The 18,386-nt window shown below is 38.9% G+C and overlaps 1 protein-coding gene across 2 annotated transcripts; it reads left to right on the top strand.

Moving 5' to 3' along the window:
• The first annotated feature begins 3,120 nt into the window (after positions 1 to 3,120).
• On the top strand, positions 3,121 to 17,035 carry dcaf8 (DDB1 and CUL4 associated factor 8). 2 transcript variants are annotated; one of them, XM_052134315.1, is made up of 13 exons: positions 3,121 to 3,375; positions 4,120 to 4,189; positions 5,041 to 5,127; positions 5,472 to 6,088; positions 7,619 to 7,759; positions 7,932 to 8,026; positions 9,053 to 9,163; positions 9,264 to 9,394; positions 10,432 to 10,539; positions 12,200 to 12,330; positions 12,436 to 12,555; positions 14,269 to 14,385; positions 14,773 to 17,035. In XM_052134315.1, exons 2-13 carry the CDS (start codon positions 4,153 to 4,155, stop codon positions 14,881 to 14,883), a joined length of 1,806 nt encoding a protein of 601 aa, XP_051990275.1. In that variant the 5' UTR covers positions 3,121 to 3,375; positions 4,120 to 4,152; the 3' UTR covers positions 14,884 to 17,035. The 2 variants fall into 2 exon arrangements, with proteins under 2 accessions (XP_051990275.1, XP_051990274.1); XM_052134314.1 differs by having other exon boundaries at positions 5,457 to 6,088.
• Positions 17,036 to 18,386: the final 1,351 nt, after the last annotated feature.

Genomic DNA, 18,386 nt, shown 5'->3' with positions numbered 1-18,386 from the left:
CAGCCCTGGAGATGTTGCACATAACAGCAAGCACAACATCAAGCTTAGTGTGCACATGTTTGTGTTCCTTCCTTGATGTCTTGCATACTTTATATATCATTTATCCCTGTTGACATCTGATTGTTATGAGTGAGCAGCGAAGGCAGACGAGGAGATGCGGATCCAAGTGCAGTTCACCTTTATTAAGGAAACAAACAAGGCAGGTACATGGAAAACACGGGAACAAAGGAAAAACCCTTAATGGGGAAATAAACATAAAACTAGGAAACACGGGCAGGGGAACATTCTAGGCTAACAACATTCAACGATAGACAGCGACTGAACAAACAGACAGGGTTTAAATACATGGACATATGACAAAGGGGCCAATGAACAAACAGAACTCAAACAGGATAATAAGGGGATAAACAGAAACCAATGGCAAATTAACGAGGGCAGGTGAAAACAATGAATGAGAACACGAACGCTAACAGGGAGACTGTGGAGCTACAAAAGTGACGAGGTATGCCTAACACTGATATTTAATGTACAGGGTCAACAGGGACCCATTAAAAGGTTCCAGAGGCAACGAACTTGCACACAGATATCAGGTTTTCTATTCAATACATGTTAAATAAAGTTATTTTTTTTTTTACAATAAATTCTCCTCCCTGCCTAGTACATGATATGCATGAAGAATGTGAAAGAGGAGATATATAGTAAAATAAGATGTATCTGTTCCTTACCCACACCTATCATATTACTTTTGAAGACATTAATTTAACTACTTGATTACTTTTATGCTGCCTTTATGTGCTTTTTGGAGCTTCGTTCACTTCCATTGTATGGACCTACAGAGCTGATATATTTTTATATAAAAAAATATAAGAAAGTTATACACATACAGGATGGCATGAGGGTGAGTAAATGATAAGATCATTTTCATTATTGTGTGAGCTATCCCTTAAATGTCACACATGCCCTTGTTAACCTGTTGATTTCTCTCCCAATTTTAGTCTCCTCTTGTTTGGCAAGTTCGTCTTTTTTCTAGTCTTGATTGTTCCCCTATGTCGGTCCTATTTCATCCCAGCTCAGTCCGGTTGGTCCTGTGCCCCGTTCTTCTCTGCCCCAGCTTGGATTGTCTGTTTCACCTACGGTGTAGTTTAAGTTTGTTTTTTACCCCTTGTGGGAGTTTATGTTGGATTAAATAAATCCCCTTATTTTTTGACTGCTTTTGACAGACCTGAGAAACTTTGGGTTTTGGGAACCTAAGAAACTGTGCAGTGCTTGTCTTTTAAATACTGCATGCTATGCATGTTAAGTTTTGAATACAGAAATGTTGTTAAAAACAACAACACACATATCCATCCGTACAAACACACACGTATTCACCACTCTCTCTTGCTGCAAGGGACCCTTTCAAATGCAAATCTCTGTAGATCTTTTTTTTTTTTTGTGGAATGAGAGCGTATTTACACCTTTACCCATACTCTGAACCAGCCTTTACTTACTGTGTCTGTTATGTTTCATTGCACCTACGTATACATAAAAACACACTCACACTTCCATGTGTTAAAATTGCTTTGATAATAGAAACATGACATTGCCTTAAAATATGCCACAAAGTAGGTCATATTATTATTATGGATGTAAGACTTTTCACACTTTTCTACGACATACTGATGATTAAAAAGAAAAGACCTCATCTTGCCAGCTGTCTCACGGGGTTGGCCATTACTTCTCTGTGCTACATTACCTCAGACAGCACTTATTTTCACCCTCACAGATCACTGATACACACAAGCCTCACAGCACAATCTCCATCTGCTAATTAGCCAAGCTCATATCACCAAGCCCAAGCTCCCCTGAGCCACTTATTAATTGGCAGTTAATGGGAGGCAAAAAATAATGAAAAGTGCCATTATTGTGTCGGTTTTAATTTAAAGCAGGTTAATCTCAAGATTATCTCTTATCACTGGGTAAAAGGCACTTGTAAAAATCCAATTGCTTTATATCTTTCTTTAATGATGGAAATTTGAGGTGGGATGACTGAGACATAATCTTTTTCTCACTATATACCCTTAAAACACAAAATACCCTTTTATGAACAGATTTCATGCTTTAAGTTATAAAATAATTTACACATTTGATTTCTTCTACAAGGTTTATCACAGATAGATATATAATAAAAAATTCCACACTCACCTTACTCATAGTTATGGGAGACACAAAATGTCCTTTTTTTTTGTTGTGGGTTTAGCTGCGTCTGGAGAACCAGTGTTATAGGATTTTTTTTCTTGTTTTCTTCTCGAGTGCTTTGAAAATATGTCAGAACAAATGAACCGAGAATAGTATTCAGAGGACTGTTTCTCTCATCCCAAAAAAAAACTCCCCTGCTCTCTCTCTTTCTCTCTCTCTCTCCTCTCTCTCTCCCTCCTCTCTCTCTCTGCCTCTTTCTCTCTCTCTACTTTCTCACTCTTTCGCGCTCTCTCTTTCTTTTTCTCTTTCTTACTCTCTCTCTTTCTCTCTACAATGTAAACTTGACATAGAAGATAAAAAGGATAATGTTAAATAATAAAAAGGAAGTTACAAATAAAGGAAAAATAATCTTTCTTTCAAAGCGACTTGCATTAGGCCTGGCAAGTGCTAGTCTATTCATGGTTAATAATAATGATAATATCAATAACTGCAGTTTTATTATCCAGTGCAGTAAGAGACAGTGTATATTTTATAAAAATATATTGCAATTGGTATAATAATAATAATAATAATAATGTTATTGTTATTATTAAACAATGTCCAAATGTGTGTGTGTGTGTGTGTGTGTGTGTGTGTGTGTGTGTGTGTGTGTGTGTGTGTGTATATATATATATATATATATATATATATATATATATATATATATATATATATATGTGTATGTATATGTGTGTGTGTGTGTGTGTGTGTGTTTGTCTTACAAATATATAAATCCGTCGCATATATTGCATGTTCATCATTAGTATTAAGATCAAAAGTTCCATTGGCTTTGTAGGGGTGTATTTTTAGCCATAACATAATCTTTTCTCCGGTCCGCTCTATTAAAGAGCCGCTTTGTTACTGAACCCAGACCCACTTCCGGAGAACGATCGTCTTTGCCGGAAAAAGAAACAGAGAAAAAAGGAAAGGGAAAGGAAAAAAACAGAAGTGCTAACGAAGCAGATCTGTCAAAACATAAACACTGTGGGCACGGGCACAGCCACAAACGTGACCTTAAACTGCGGGAGATTTTGGATCGTCAGTGAGTAGGTTGAGGACACTTCTCACTGATGTGGTGTGCGTGTGAGTCGCAGGTGAAAGACGGGAAAATCTGCGCAGAGGATTAACTAGTGCGGACACTTTGGGCCTACAGTAGAGGTAACATTGCTCGCTATTTAGCTCTCCATTTTCTCGCCACGGACAATGTTTACATTGTTGACAGCTTGCGACAGGACTCATAACACCGCAATAATTGACACAATAAGCGCATGACACATTAAACTATTTTACTTTACATTTACTTGTTGGAACGACCTTACAATCTTGGGAATATCTTTCTCTTTGTTCACTGAAGAGCCACAACTTGCTTGGCAACCTACTGAGCCGTGTGAGCATGCAAAACTAGCCAGCAGCTTTTCTATTTTTGACCAGGGTAATGCCACAAAAGCAATGCTAAGATTAGTTAGCAAACTAGCTAGTCGCAGCCAGTTTACTGCGCACTGCCAAGATGTTATGTTGTATTGCCACCAATGCACAAACAGTTCCAAGTTGCTAACTAGAGGTCCTTTGCAGTTGTTACTGTACAAGGTAATGCCATGGGTGGGATTCCGACTAGGGCAGTTCATCGTGCCAGCAATGAATCAACTTATTTTTGCCATCATTAGTGGATGTCTGGGATTTTGTCAGCTCACTGGTTAGGTCAGTTTGGGATGTCAGCAAATTTGAAATGTGTCAAAATGACAGTACTGTTGCAGATCTTAATTTGTGTTGATCAAACTGAATGCATGCATTTCGATTAAACATCTTGAAAAAATTGTTTATCTTGGATGCTAGTGAAACTTTTGTCTTTAAGATAGAAATTGCCTATTCGTGTAACATATATCTTCAGTTTTGTTTCTCCAGGGTCTCTTCTGTTAGAGGATACCATCTGACAGAATGAGCGATACAGATGGTAAAGCCAGTGTCCCAAATGGTGAGATAGCAAATCGCTTTGTTTTTTATTTATTATTTGCACATTGTTGTCTTAATGTCCCCTTTATTAAAGGTGGGGTATGTGATTTTCTTTTTTGACCATTTTTTCAAAATAACTTGAAATCCTATTCCTAACCCACTTACTGGCTGTAAATTAGAAGCACTGAAATGAAAATTAAGCAATTGAATCATCTGTGGAACGGGCAGGACTCGAAAAACTCCAGCCAATCATTTTCAAGACCATCTAGAATCATTGGACAGAACATGTGTCAATCAAACGGTCGTACCATGCCTTCCCCCCACCACCCTGGCGCGCGTGTCCCGTTCGTGCGCATACTCCAAGCTCGTGACCCAGTAACAGGAAGCGATTGTATTTATGTATGGAGAATAGAGCTTTTATAGTGCTAGTGGGGTTGTTCCACATTTCTATGAATCCTGTTTTGAATAGAAGACCGCTGTACAGACGCCAGGGCTGGCGATGTTCTTTTTTTTTTTTTTACAGTTATGAGAAAATCAGCTCTACACCTTTCAAGAGTGGTATGCGACCCCCTCCTCCTGCTGTGTCAACAATTTGCTCTGAAAAATTGTCTGACAGGTGAATGCACTGTTTGACTAGTGAGTCTAGAACACTGCTAGAACACTGCGCATCTGAGTTTTCGCTCGTGCATGATTGCGCGTCCATGTTTTTCGAATGGGTGGAGTCAGGGCCAGCGTTGGAGGAGAGAAGGTAGGACATTAGAGTTGTGTATTTTCAAAATCTGCCGGCCGTTTTGCAAATCACATACCCCACCTTTAAGTACTAGCTGCTTTTCCCATTATGTTTGCTATCTATTCTGGGACTTATTTTACCAGATGGTTCTGATAACCCTGAACCTGGAGAAGGAAGAGGGGAGACCGATGAATCTGCAGTGCCAGAGGCCCATTCCAGCACAAAGTTAGGTAAAGACCCAAATACAGAATCCTTTCACATGTGATAGTTCAGTGAATTGTTGTTGTAATGATTGGAATAGTAACCGACAATATGTTTTCATGCACTTAACAAAAAAATGGTTTTTGCAGAAAGCTGTGTTGTGAAACGTCATGTAAAAGAGAATGCAGATTTCTTTATGCCGTTTAAGGGATTAAGAGAAAGCGGTTTAAAATACTTTGGGTTCTTCTGGAGAACGGCGTTTATGTGACTATGTAAACACATAATGGCAATCTGTTTTTGAAGAGTGCACATGTGTGTGAACAGTGCTCCACCAATTGTTCAAATTTTCTCTTGACAGCAAATCTAAGTTCAGCGCCAGAGGGAGGTGAGGGTGGTCAGGACAGGCTGATGGAAGACTCTGAACAGAAGCAAGGGCCTGGAGAAGATGAGGACACTGACAGCATGGATGGCAGTGGGTTGTTCTCTTTAACGGAAGACAGAGAGAGAGAGAGTGAAGGAGGAGGGCAGAGAGAGAGGGGAAAAGATGAAGGAAGTAGATCCTCCAGGAAGAGGAACCGACCCAGCGAGGGAGCCACACATCACTCATCCAGTTCGGACGATGATGATGATGAAGAGGAAGAGGAGGTAGAGGGAGAAGATGAGCAAACCATGGAGGCATGGTTGGGAGCAGACCTTTGTGACCTGAGTCGCCCTTCGTGGCGTGCGGTCCCCTCGCTGCGTGCCCGAGAGATTGGCCGTGACTCACGGCAGTTTGTGAAGGGTGTGTGTGGGGCGCGGGGTCTCGTGCAGAGGCTGGAACTGCAGGGGCGCCTGGAGAGACACACGGGCTGCGTGAACACCCTCCACTTTAACCCCTCTGGCACCCGTCTGGCTTCTGCCAGTGACGACCTCCGTGTGGTGATCTGGGATTGGGCACGCAGAAGGGCAGAGCTAGAGTTTGACAGCGGCCATAAGAGCAATGTCTTTCAGGTGAGGAAGCTCAGCTCATGATTGCCTTAAACCCAAAGTATTCTTCGGTGTTCTCAAGCACTGAACTTGCACAGCCTGATTTTTCTAACCACGTGTATTTGAACGCGCAGAATGAGCATGCGCCTGGGGTTATTTGCACTAATTAGTGGGTCCACATGGTGGCAACATTCACATTTGAATTGTTGCTGTCACGAAGAGCTAGAAGATGTAATTACAGGTAAACATCAAGAGGCAAGGGAAAAAATAACAACAGTAGATGGACACGTCAAGATCACGTGTGTGAGGTCAGGAGATATCTGCATTTGGATAAATTGAGTGTGAAGGAATATCAAGATGTGTCTAAACTCCTGAGGAGAAATAGTCCAGTATCTCATAGCAGGCATAGCATGCATGCGCCAACCGCCTGTGTATGTGCGGAGTCAAATGAAGTATACTTTGACAGGCTCTCGTTTGACTGTATGCATTTTGGGCATATGAAATTGAAATCCAAACAAGCCAAAAAAGCATGCTCTGCAATCATCTATGTCTCTTAGGCTTTGGGTAGTTTGACATTTTTTTAAAATTTCCATTCATTTTGAGTAGTAAATCCAGTTTAGCAGTGTTTATTGACAGTACATTTTAAGGGCGGCACGGTGGTGCAGCGGTTAGCATTGTCGCCTCACAGCAAGAAGGTCGTGGATTCAAACCCTGGTTGCCCCGGCCTTTCTGTGTGGAGTTTGCGTGTTCTCCCCGTGTCTGCGTGGGTTCTCTCCGGGTACTCCGGCTTCCTCCCACCATCCAAAAGACATGCAGGCTAGGTTAATTGGTGTCTCCAAAAAAATTGCCCTAGGTGTGGATGTGGATGTGAAAGTGAGTGTGAGTGTATGTCTGTCTATGTGTGGCCCTGCGATGGACTGGCGACCTGTCCAGGGTGTCCCCCGCCTTTCGCCCAATGTTAGCTGGGATAGGCTCCAGCCCCCCGCGACCCTGTACACAGGATAAGCGGTTGACGATGGATGGATGGATGGATGAGTATTTTAATCTACCTCAAGATTTTAAACTTTGCTATGCATTATGATATCTTAATTGTATTGAAATGTAAATGATCCCAAACATGCGCAAGAGAGTGAACTGCTTCACTTTTTTCCATTTCGACAGGGCTCTTACTGCACTGAGAAATGCCATTTTCAGAGATTGCATATTTAAGAGAATCTGCTGCTTCATCAGTTAAACTGTTGGAAATTATATGAATGCACACACAAATATATATTGATTCTAGGATCTAAAGGATTGATACAGTTTTGTAAGAAATATAATCGCAATATGTGATTGTAATGGCACAGTTCTATAATTATGTAGGTTAATATATTGTTGGAGAGAAACCTTCTTTTTTTGTGTTGAACACTACTGAAATAAATCAACCTAGTTAATCTCTTTTGACATTTTAGATTCAAATGTTCAGTAGAAGCTTTTAAAATTTAAAGTTTGTGTTACTAAAAGGTTACAATTTTAAATTGGTGCATTCTCTTCACTCTTTTATTCTTTCCCCAGGCAAAGTTCCTCCCACACAGTGGTGACTCCACATTAGCCATGTGTGCCCGTGATGGACAGATCAGAGTGGCTGAGCTTTCTGCCACACAACGTTGCAAAAACACCAAAAGAGTGGCCCAGCACAAAGGTGCAGCACATAAGGTATGATTCTGTTTTAAATTGTGAACATAAATATGTAAACGTGGAACAAATTTATCTAGAATATCAGTTTTGTTGGTTTATAGCAACAGTTTCCTTTTTTTATAAGTAATGTATCAAAAAATCACAATAAAACAAATCTCGTGAATGCATGATGTGTTTCTTGCTGTCTTAGCTTGCGCTGGAACCAGACTCTCCCTGCTCTTTCCTTTCTGCTGGCGAAGACGCAGTAGTGTTCGGTATTGACCTGCGTTTAGACAGACCTGCCACGTAAGTGGAAATCTGTGTCACAAGTGTCACAAACATCCTCAAGATTTCCAGAGGAAGAGAATAGTGGAGTGACACAAGTTAACATGGGCAGGGATTAGATAACCTAGAAATAATTGTGTCAGCAGCTAGATGAGTCAGTGGAAGCTTTGTCACAGGTCTCATGGCTTAAATGGCTTACTCAAAAGCTGTAGTTTTCAAACTTCCAATATATGTTGTATGAGCAACAACTAACTGAGTGCTAATTGATTGTTTTAAATTATGCTTATAATGGTTAGAAAACTGTCACATTTTGTCACAACATTATACATTCACTGAGCAGTATATTTGGAACACTATGGTTACAATAAAGTGACCAACGTGGTCTTCTGCTGTTGTAGCCCATCCGACTCTAGGTTTGATGTGTTGTGCATTCTGAGATGCTATTCTGCTCTCTACAACTGTACATATTGGTTATTTGAGTTACTGTAGCCTTTCTGTCAGCTCGAACCAGTCTGATCTTTCTCCGTTGACCTCTCTCATCAACAAGGCGTTTCCATCCGCAGAACTGCCACTCAATAGATGTATTTTGTTTTTGTCACCATTCTGAGTAAACTAGAGATTGTTGTGTCTGAAAATCCCAGTTGATCAACAGTTATAGAAATACCAGCCCATGTAGAACCTACTATCATGGCATAGTCCAAATCACTGAGATACAATTTTTCCCCATGAAATCACTTAGTTACGGGTCAAGAGCTACACCGTTAATGTTAACATCAACCATCAGAATGACAGAAAAAATGTGATCTCGGATTTTCAAAAGGGAATGGCCAGACTGGTTTGAGCTGACTGTAAGGCTACGGTAACTCTGTTCAATTGTAGAGAGCAGAATAGCATCTCGGAATGCACAACACATTGAACCAAGAGACGGATAGGCTACAACAGCAGGCGGCCACCTCGGGCACTTTATTAGGGCAATAGTAGTCGTAAAAAAGTCCTCAGTGAATGTATATGCTGCTGTAGAGAAAATTTATATTTTCAATCTCTCAGCAAACTGGTGGTGGTAAAGGAAGGTGAAAAAAAGGTGGGGCTGTATACCATCTTTGTGAACCCAGCCAACACACACCACTTTGCTGTGGGTGGGAGAGACCAATATGTCAGGTGAGACAAACGCATTCACTGACAATCTGAAGTTTAATCATCACACTGTCAGCCTGCATCACTCACTGTTTCTCTCTCTTCTTGCCTTTATATGTGTTAGGATCTATGACCAGAGAAAGATCAATGAAAACGATAATAATGGAGTGCTAAAGAAGTTTTGTCCCTCTCACTTGGTGTCCAGCGAGTCCAAAACAAATATCACCTGTTTAGTATACAGCCATGATGGCACAGGTAACACACTCTTAATGTAGCCTAAGATCGTGACTCTTAGGCCCCATTTACACCTTACATTAACATGTGTTTCTTATCCGGATCTGGATATGAAATGCAGTAACATTTGCAACTTGCAGTCAAATGCGTCCCCATTGTGATCATATAGAGATCCGATCAAAGTTACCCGTGCAAAATGAAAAACACTACTTGCATATTATAACATCAGAGGCTGTGGTAACAGAAAATTCGGTCTTTTAGCGAATTTTAAAATGTTTTTCTTCACTATGATGGTCAAGAGTTTTTTCTTCATTTAAACATTTTTGTCAGCTGTCAAAGCAAAATTTCGGGTTGCCGAAGCAAATAAAAAAAATATTCATCTCGCTTTCTGTGATTTGTAAGGACGAAATATGCTTATAATTTGAAATCTTTTAATCTCTCCAAGGGAGGCCTGGTTTCACGTAAGTGTCACCGTGAGCCACATAGTGATTAGAAAACTGGAATGAGATGTGAGCAGGTGGGGTTTTGACCTGTATATTCCAATGGGGAAATTATTGGGAAATCCATCCCTGACTACCTCAGAGTGTGGTTTCAGTGATTCGATTACGATTCGATCACTGTGTGTCTTGGGTGCGTTTATACCTATCATTTAATATGATCAAGTGCTATCCGATAGCGATCCAATCACCAAAAATGCATGGTAATGCAAGGCTTAAATAGGGACTTGTATGGTTTGCATGGCTCTGATTAAAAAAAAATGACCAATTACATGACTTGTTCTAGCAATATTTGATGTGTGTGGGGTTGCAGGGATGCAAACTACTCACCGTTTGGTGAAATTCCCCATTTCGAATGCGAAATGTCACTTACATGATTTGTGCACATCCGACGAGTCCATGTAAATGTCAACCTTACCTGAAAATTCTGCTAATTGTTTGTATACACTCATTTAGCAGAAACCTGGTTATCTAAAAATTTATTCAGCTTGACTGTCATGACAGTATCACTTATTTAACCTCTGAGTTTCCATCTCAAGTCATGGTTTAACTGTCTTTCAGAGCTGCTGACAAGTTACAATGATGAGGATATTTACCTTTTTGACTCCAGCCACAGTGATGGAGCAGATTACCGCAGGAGATACAAGGGTCACCGCAACAATGCTACAGGTACACACATCTCAAATTCACAGGTATAAAAATGAGACCATTAGCTCTCATGAATTGAGACCGTGTACTGCAGTTTATTTATTTATTTAAATTTATTGCAAAGACCAGCTAAAGAGATCTTTAACATTGTATAGTTATTATTTGTCCATTATTATTGCAGTATGTGTGGTGTATATGAAGTGCCAGTAAAAATATTTTGCATACAGGTTATAGTCGTTAAAGGAATATTCCGGGTTCAATACAAGTTGAGCTCAATTGACAGCATTTGTGGCATAATATTGATTTACCACAAAAAAAAAAAATCATAACATTTTTGTTTGAATCGTAATTTTAGGGTTTGTTGACATTACATTGTCATGCACCAAAGTTGTAAAACTGGCTATAATTTTACACAGAAAAGGTTGTAAGTGTTTGTATCACTAAAATCATGTAAAAATGCATATGGTTTGTCTTATGGCTATACTTTTGAAGTATTTTAACGTTGACTGATTGGGCCAAATTAATTCCATTGTAAGTGCCTTACTGGAATCATTTATATCTTTTTTTTTTCTCTAAAAAGGTGCACTCAGTAATTCTAATCCAATACACTTTTTTTTTTTTTAAATTCTGCAAATATCTCCTCGCAGTCTGCTAGCTGTCTGTTCTGTGGTGGGCTGAAAAAATCTAGCATTTGTACACAGCCCTGGCTCTGTAAGTGTGAGAAAAAACAAAGTGGATCAGACCGATCCACACAACACTACTCCAGCCATTCAGCAACAGGGGTGGTCCTTGCGCATGCACAGGATGGGGGGTGGGGGCAAAGCGAGAGGGAAATTAATTTGAAGAGCGACGGCAAATCTGGCTGATGCGAACTTTCTAAAATCCAAGGAGGACAAATGGGTTAGAAACAGACCAAGAGAAAAAGGTCAGACGAATCTAAACTAAAAAAGAAGGATTATGATAAGTCGAGGGATAGGAGACCCGTCAACATCGCAAAGGCTATTTAGCGGTGGAAAGACCTAGAGGTAAAAGGCTTGAAGACGGATGCAGAAGTTGTTCTTTTTCTTCTCGATAGGTGGGTAACAAATGTATCTATGTTTCACAGAACCCATATATGCTGTTGTTGTGATGTTAGATTTAGTAGTAGGAGAGTCGTGAGTGTCTGGAGCTGGCGTGCGTAAAACCATCACACGTTCATTAATTTGAGGGGCGTAGCTTCCAAAGGAGCACTGAAGAGAGGGGTGTGCTTGTTTTGGCAGTTTAGTTTGTTTATCAACAGTGTTTCTCAGGAAGTCCAAATTGATTTTCGTGGTAATCAGTAGTATGCCACAAATGCTGTCAATTGAGCTTAACTTGTATTGAACCCGAAATAGTAAAATTCTTTCAGCATTTATTCACTCTAATGTTGTTTCAAATCTGTATGACTAGAAAAGATGTTTGGCAGAACGACAATCTCATGACGATCTATTTTTCTATATAATGAAAGTGATGGTGACTGAATTTGTTTCTGCACAACATCTCATTTTATGTTCCACTAAAGAAAGAGAGTCGTGCAGGTTTGGAACAACCTGAGGGTGAGTAAATGATGACATAGATTTCAGTTTTGGGAAAACATTCCTATAAATGTCTCCCTACTCGCTCTCGTTCTCTCCCCCTCAACTATTGGAAAATGCTCCACCAGTGAAAGGAGTTAACTTCTATGGGCCTTGCAGTGAGTTTGTTGTCAGTGGCAGTGACTGTGGACATATCTACCTGTGGGACAAGAACTCTGCCCGTGTGGTACAGTTTATGGAGGGAGACAGGGGAGGAGTGGTAAGCCACTGTCACTGTTACATCTCCAAAACTGTGCTGGGGTTGAAACATAGCAGTTTACAAACTGATAAGCATACTACATATCACATCTACAATTCTGTTCAGGTGAACTGCCTAGAGCCTCATCCTCATCTCCCCGGTTTGGCCACAAGTGGTCTGGACCATGATGTGAAACTGTGGGCCCCGACCGCTGAGAATCCCACAGCACTGAAGGGACTTAAAGAGGTACATATGATCCCACTGGATATTATTTTATTTATTTATTTTTACAGTAGTCGGAATATCACATGGCATTTAATGTTCATATTTCTCTCTTTGCTGACTCTTGACAGTTTTTTTATAATGATAGTTCATTGATATCTTGCATAAAAGGTCACCACACCAAATATCATTAACCTTAATATGAGGTCAGATTCATATATTGTATGTGTAGCATGCATATTTCTCTATTTTTTTTCAGTAATTTCATGCTTAACCTGTTGATACGCACCTCCTTTTTCAGCACAAACCATGAAAATTACATACCTGAACTTAAATGGTTGTATTTACTGGACCTTTCGGGGGTATGGACACAGTTGTAGACACTTTGGGCTTTATTTCAGAATTAATATAAGTTGTTATTTTTTTAAAGTTAGAGAAGCTGAAGTTTATAGTAATGGAAATATTTTGTGCTGAATATGTTTTTATAATCTAAAAAAAACAATAATAAATGTACCAAGACTACCCAGACATACAGTGTTCTCAAAGCCATAAGTCTAAAGAAGTTATGTTTCAAATCTGAAGATGATCTAACAAAAAATGAGGTTCCTGCAAGCTTTTTTTCTCTGTAAAATCACAGGTGGTGTACAGAGTAAAATTAAGGCTCCGCCTTTCAAGACGACACAAAATCTGACTGCACTGCTTGGCTATTATGAATAAAACTACAACCCATTTTTAAAAATAGTCTTTGGAGACAGGCTCATTATGTTTATGAGACTCTAATATATAAGAAAATATAGAGTTTTACAACATGAATGCTGCTCAGATTGCATAGTTTGTTCAAGAACGATGACGAAGGGTAATTTTTCAGGCAAGATCTCATGTAAACAATGCAGAATATATCAATATTTCTCAGATGTATCACTTTTATGGACAAAAAGTGCTATTGGATGTTTTTCAATGAACGCTTGTCATGACAATTGACCCAAGTGTGGCGAACTTGATTCATCTGGTGACCGTATTTTCATAAAGGTATGAAGTCCCATTATGATATTGCATGTTTTCATTTGTACTCCTGGCACAAATAACAAAATTGCTGTTTCTGGAGCATTGCTATCATGAAACGGATATCTCTGATATCAACGTTGAACCCTTAGACCTTCAAAACGATGTGTAATTTTTTACATTATTACATTTAATATACAGTAAATCATATATTAAATATAAGCAGTGTGACGTCACTACCGCGTGCGGTCGATTGCGTATCAACAGGTTAATGACTAATCATCTGGGTTCTCATTATGTCTGTTTTCAGATTGTCATGAATAATCTGAAAACTGGCTTTCCAACACCATATGAAAGGAAATGTAGTCATAATTTTTTCAAAACAAGATATTTTGTTGATCACTTCTTTTCTATTTCTGTGGTGTAGCCCCGCCCATCATTAAATCTGATTGGTCCAAAATTTTGATGCACATACTTCTATAATACACATCAGATATGTTCTGATTGGCTGTTAATATGCCATTGTGTCGACAAATTGCTTGTTGCATCACGCCTGGTTAGTACACAGTGTACAATGTTTAACCCAGACCACTTTTTGAGAAAAGATATTTAAAATTAAGTTAAACATTTTAAACTTTATATATATTTGGTGAGCTGCTCTTCTATAAAGCTAATAAATATTTTAATAAATAGCAAGTGTACATAAAACTTTCGCATGTTCTCATGATTGCTCAGGTAATGAAGAAGAACAAGCGAGAGCGTGATGAAGACAGTGTTCGTCATGGTGACCAGTATGACACACAGCTCCTCTGGTTCCTGATGAGACACATGAGAAACCGAAGACCTCAGCGAGTGAGTCATTTACATTAGTAGTAGCATGTTTTAAAAATATATATTTTTAACACAATAGTTTATATTAAATGCCTTTTTTTTTTTTTTTCAATTAAACGTCTAATTTCAGTGAATTGAAGTTGCATTACCATAGATTATTTAGAGACAGTAGTGTAGCCTACACAGTTCTTACAAAGATACATACTGCTACAAAATATACTAATATCTCAAATCGAAACATTTTACACTAAACCAAAGCTTACTCTGATGCTTTTGACAAACTAGAATGGAAAACCAAAAAATAATAACCTCATAACACTTTCTTAAATCTGCCAAACAACTTATTCTCTATGTATGATCTGATCTCTATAGAAATGTAAAAACAAAAATATTCTTTGCCCCTTACAGGCCCGGCGCGGGGAAGGAGGAGAGGGCGACACCGACGAATCCTGGAGCTCGCCAGATTCCTCTGACGAAGAAGATGGAGGGCCAGACCATGTCCAGTGCATGTCCTCCTGAGCCACATATACACATACATACACACACACTTTTTGCCATATATTAAAGCACACACATACTAGTAACACTGGTACACAAATAGACACTGAAAGGCCAGCAACAAACACACACATGGCTTTATATATGCACACAGTGTGAGGGAGAGGGAAACTATTGTTGTCAAAACTGTCAATATCTGGCTTTGTGCTACACACACACACACAAATAGTATCATTGGGGGAAGAAATGATAATGAAAGTAATACTTTCGTTCGATCATATATTTGCAACCACACACACACAAATAATCACTGATTTAATGCTACCACAAAAATGTTTAATTTCCACTTTTACAACTTGTTACATTGAAGACCACCGCAGATGTTCCAGAAATTTTGCCCTCTACAGTTGCTGCCTTAGTTTAACAAAAAAAACCTAAAAATATGAAACCACAATTCTTAGAAGCAGATGAGAGGTACAGATTTGGAACAGTATTTTATATCTTTAGTCTTCTCTGTGCTCTTATATACCATCCCACTTGAAGTTTGTCTTTCAAGGCGACATGTGGTTGGAGCATGACATGACTGTACGGAAACTCGAAGCGAGTCAGATTACTGGGCTGAAAATGAGTATTACTTATTCTAAAAACCAGCACCATCCATTACTCGTCTCATCAGATTTCTCTAGTCATCTGAACTGCATTTGTCTCCAAGTAAGAGAGAGCTACAGCATAGATTTATTTTTGGGCTGCAATCTTAAGCATTTTTATTACATTGAAAGACTCTCATAGGCCTTCTGGCCTTCCGCTATGGTCCTGTCTTCGTTCTCTTCTCCTGTGTGTGTGTTTTCTGAAGCCGGGCACAGCAAACCTTGAATTCAATCATGCTTTCCCAGCTCTGACTGAAGACACAGAAGGTGAACCAGATTGATTTGTCTGGTTGTAACGCTCCCAAAAGGCTGTTTTGCTGCGTTCCTCTCTCCCATGCTACTGAGTGCACTTTAATCAGGGATCTGCTTTGAGTTTTGAATCTCTAAGATGAGTGTGCGCTTAAGGGGGCATGCTATACTTAATGGATTAAACATGTTTATTTTTTTGTCCTGCAGTTTCCCAAGCTTATAATGGACTTAAAATTGAATACAAAGATTTTGACACCAGCTCTTTTGGTTCTGGATTTGCACTTGGGTGGAAATACTTGGAGCTCCTGAAGAAATTCCAAAAGGCATTCTGTCTAAAAATGTAACTCTGTGGACTGCCATCATCTTCTCAGACTTCTCCCTAAGACATTGAGAGCAAAGACAATGATATGCTCAGAGCCAGTGATTTGTTGAATCCACGTCTCTTCCTCTGTCTTCTGTTTGAATGCACACCCTGAAGATCTTTGCCTAACTGTCTGGGTAGGGTCCAATGTTGCAGGGTGGTCCATGTTTGTTTGAGGAAGGTTAAGCCCCTGAAACCCATTTTTTTATTAAAAAAAAAATAAAATAATGTCTGTTGTCAGTATTTGGATTTGCGGTTAAGAGCAAACAAGGATGGACTGTGACCTGTTGTGACTTGCATGTAGGAAATAATCATTTATTTCAAAGGATCAATTGTAAGAAGCTTGAGTAACTTTGCCCCTTTTTTCCCACTTTTGTGAAGGGAATAAAGTCTAAACTTTTCTCTTTTTGTATGAGATTAATTTAAATGACTTAATGTATATACAAATATATATATATATAAATATTATAAAACCTGTAAAAATAATATTCAATCATTACTATTTGAAAAGGTGTTCTAAATTTAATTGGTAGTAATGCAGAGGTTTATATTGTATAAAGAAAAAAATAATTTTAAAATGAATGGAAAATATTGTATATGTATTTTTCCCCCTTTTTTCTGTATTACAGCCCTAATTGTCACTGAAGTTACAAGCATTCATTTTCAATATGTTCGTTTTCTCATTCTCACTTGATCAAAATGTCTATCCTATCACTGGCATATATTCTTTTCTTTTTTTTTGGGGTGGGGGGGATTTGAATATTGAGCTATCCCATTGCTACCTAACATTGTGTTCTTTCAGTTCCGTTGAAAACATGTACATTGTGCAGTAAAAAAAAAGAGAAAAATCGTTTGTTTTTCTGACCAGTTGCTGTATTTTTTATACCTTCATTGGAATACAGGGGAAAGTCATTCACTCCGTGTGACTAATTACACACCATCATACAATATGTTCTCAATGTTTAAATATAATTATACAGTGATGTGGAAAAGTAGTTGCCCCTTCCTGATTTCTTCTATTTTTGCTTACTTTTCATACTAAATTGTTTTAGATCTTCAAACGAGCTAACATAACAAAGGCAACCAGTGTAACGCAAAATACAGTTTTCAAATATCTATTCAACACCTATATCACCCATGTGGAAAAACTAACTGCCCCCTTGAACTTAATAGCTGGCTGTGCCACCTTTAGTAGCAGCAACTGCCACCAAACACTTTAGATAACTGGAGATCAGTCTTTCACATTGCTGTGGTGGAATTTTGGCCCACTCTTCTTTGCAGAACTGCTTTAGTTCAGCCACATTGTTTAAGGTCCTGTCACAGCATCTCAATTGGATTCAAGTCAGGACATTGACTAGGCCACTCCAAAACTTTAATTTGGCTTCTTTTAAACCATTCAGAGGTGGACTTAATAATGAATAATCCAGTTGCGCTTGATCTTAAATGGACCAATGACTGGGCATTCTCCTTTAGGATTTTCTGGTAGAAAGCAGAATTCATGTTTCCCTCACTTATTGCAAGTCCCCACACCATCACACTACCCCCACTATGCTTGATCATTGGTATGATATTCTTTTTGTGGAATTCTGTGTTTGATATATGCCAGATTTAACGGGACAACTGTCTTCCAGACAGTTCCACTTTGGACTCTGTCCACAGAACATTCTCCCAAAAGGTTTGAGGATCATCAAGGTGTGTTTTGGCAAAATTCAGATGAGCCTTAATGTTCTTTTGGGTTAGTAGAGGTTTCGCCTTGCCACACTTCCAATAGTTTTTCACAGCACTGTAGCTATATTGAAGAAGTTGTATGGGTGGGAACATAGATGTTTTTTTTCTACCATTTGTGCAACTTATGTCATATACAGTGATGCAGTTTATTAAGCACTGGTGTGGTTTGCTTTCATAGTGGACTGGTTGGGGTAACTGTATCCATATATTTAGGTCTTTATTTTGTATGATGCTTTTGAAAAATTGTTTCAGCATTCTCCCTGGCCCATGATGATGATGGGAATTAGACAATTGTGAAAATTTCTTAAACTATATTTCGTAGTTCTAGATGAATACTATTATTTAGACAGAACCTCCAAATTAAATTAAATTAAACTAAATTTTTACCCCGGTTGAACAGCACTACAACAACCTTTAAGAGTCATGCCATCTCAGATGCGTGACATTCTTCTCCAGAACCCAGATGAAGATTTTATGAAGAATATCGCAGCTCTGTAGGTGTTTAAGCACTTAAATGCAGAATAAAAATAATCTGCATG

This window comes from Xyrauchen texanus, chromosome 9 (assembly GCF_025860055.1).
Source record: "Xyrauchen texanus isolate HMW12.3.18 chromosome 9, RBS_HiC_50CHRs, whole genome shotgun sequence".
In the NCBI taxonomy this organism is placed as follows: Eukaryota; Metazoa; Chordata; class Actinopteri; order Cypriniformes; family Catostomidae; genus Xyrauchen; species Xyrauchen texanus.
This window is presented reverse-complemented; position numbering and strand designations above follow the sequence as displayed.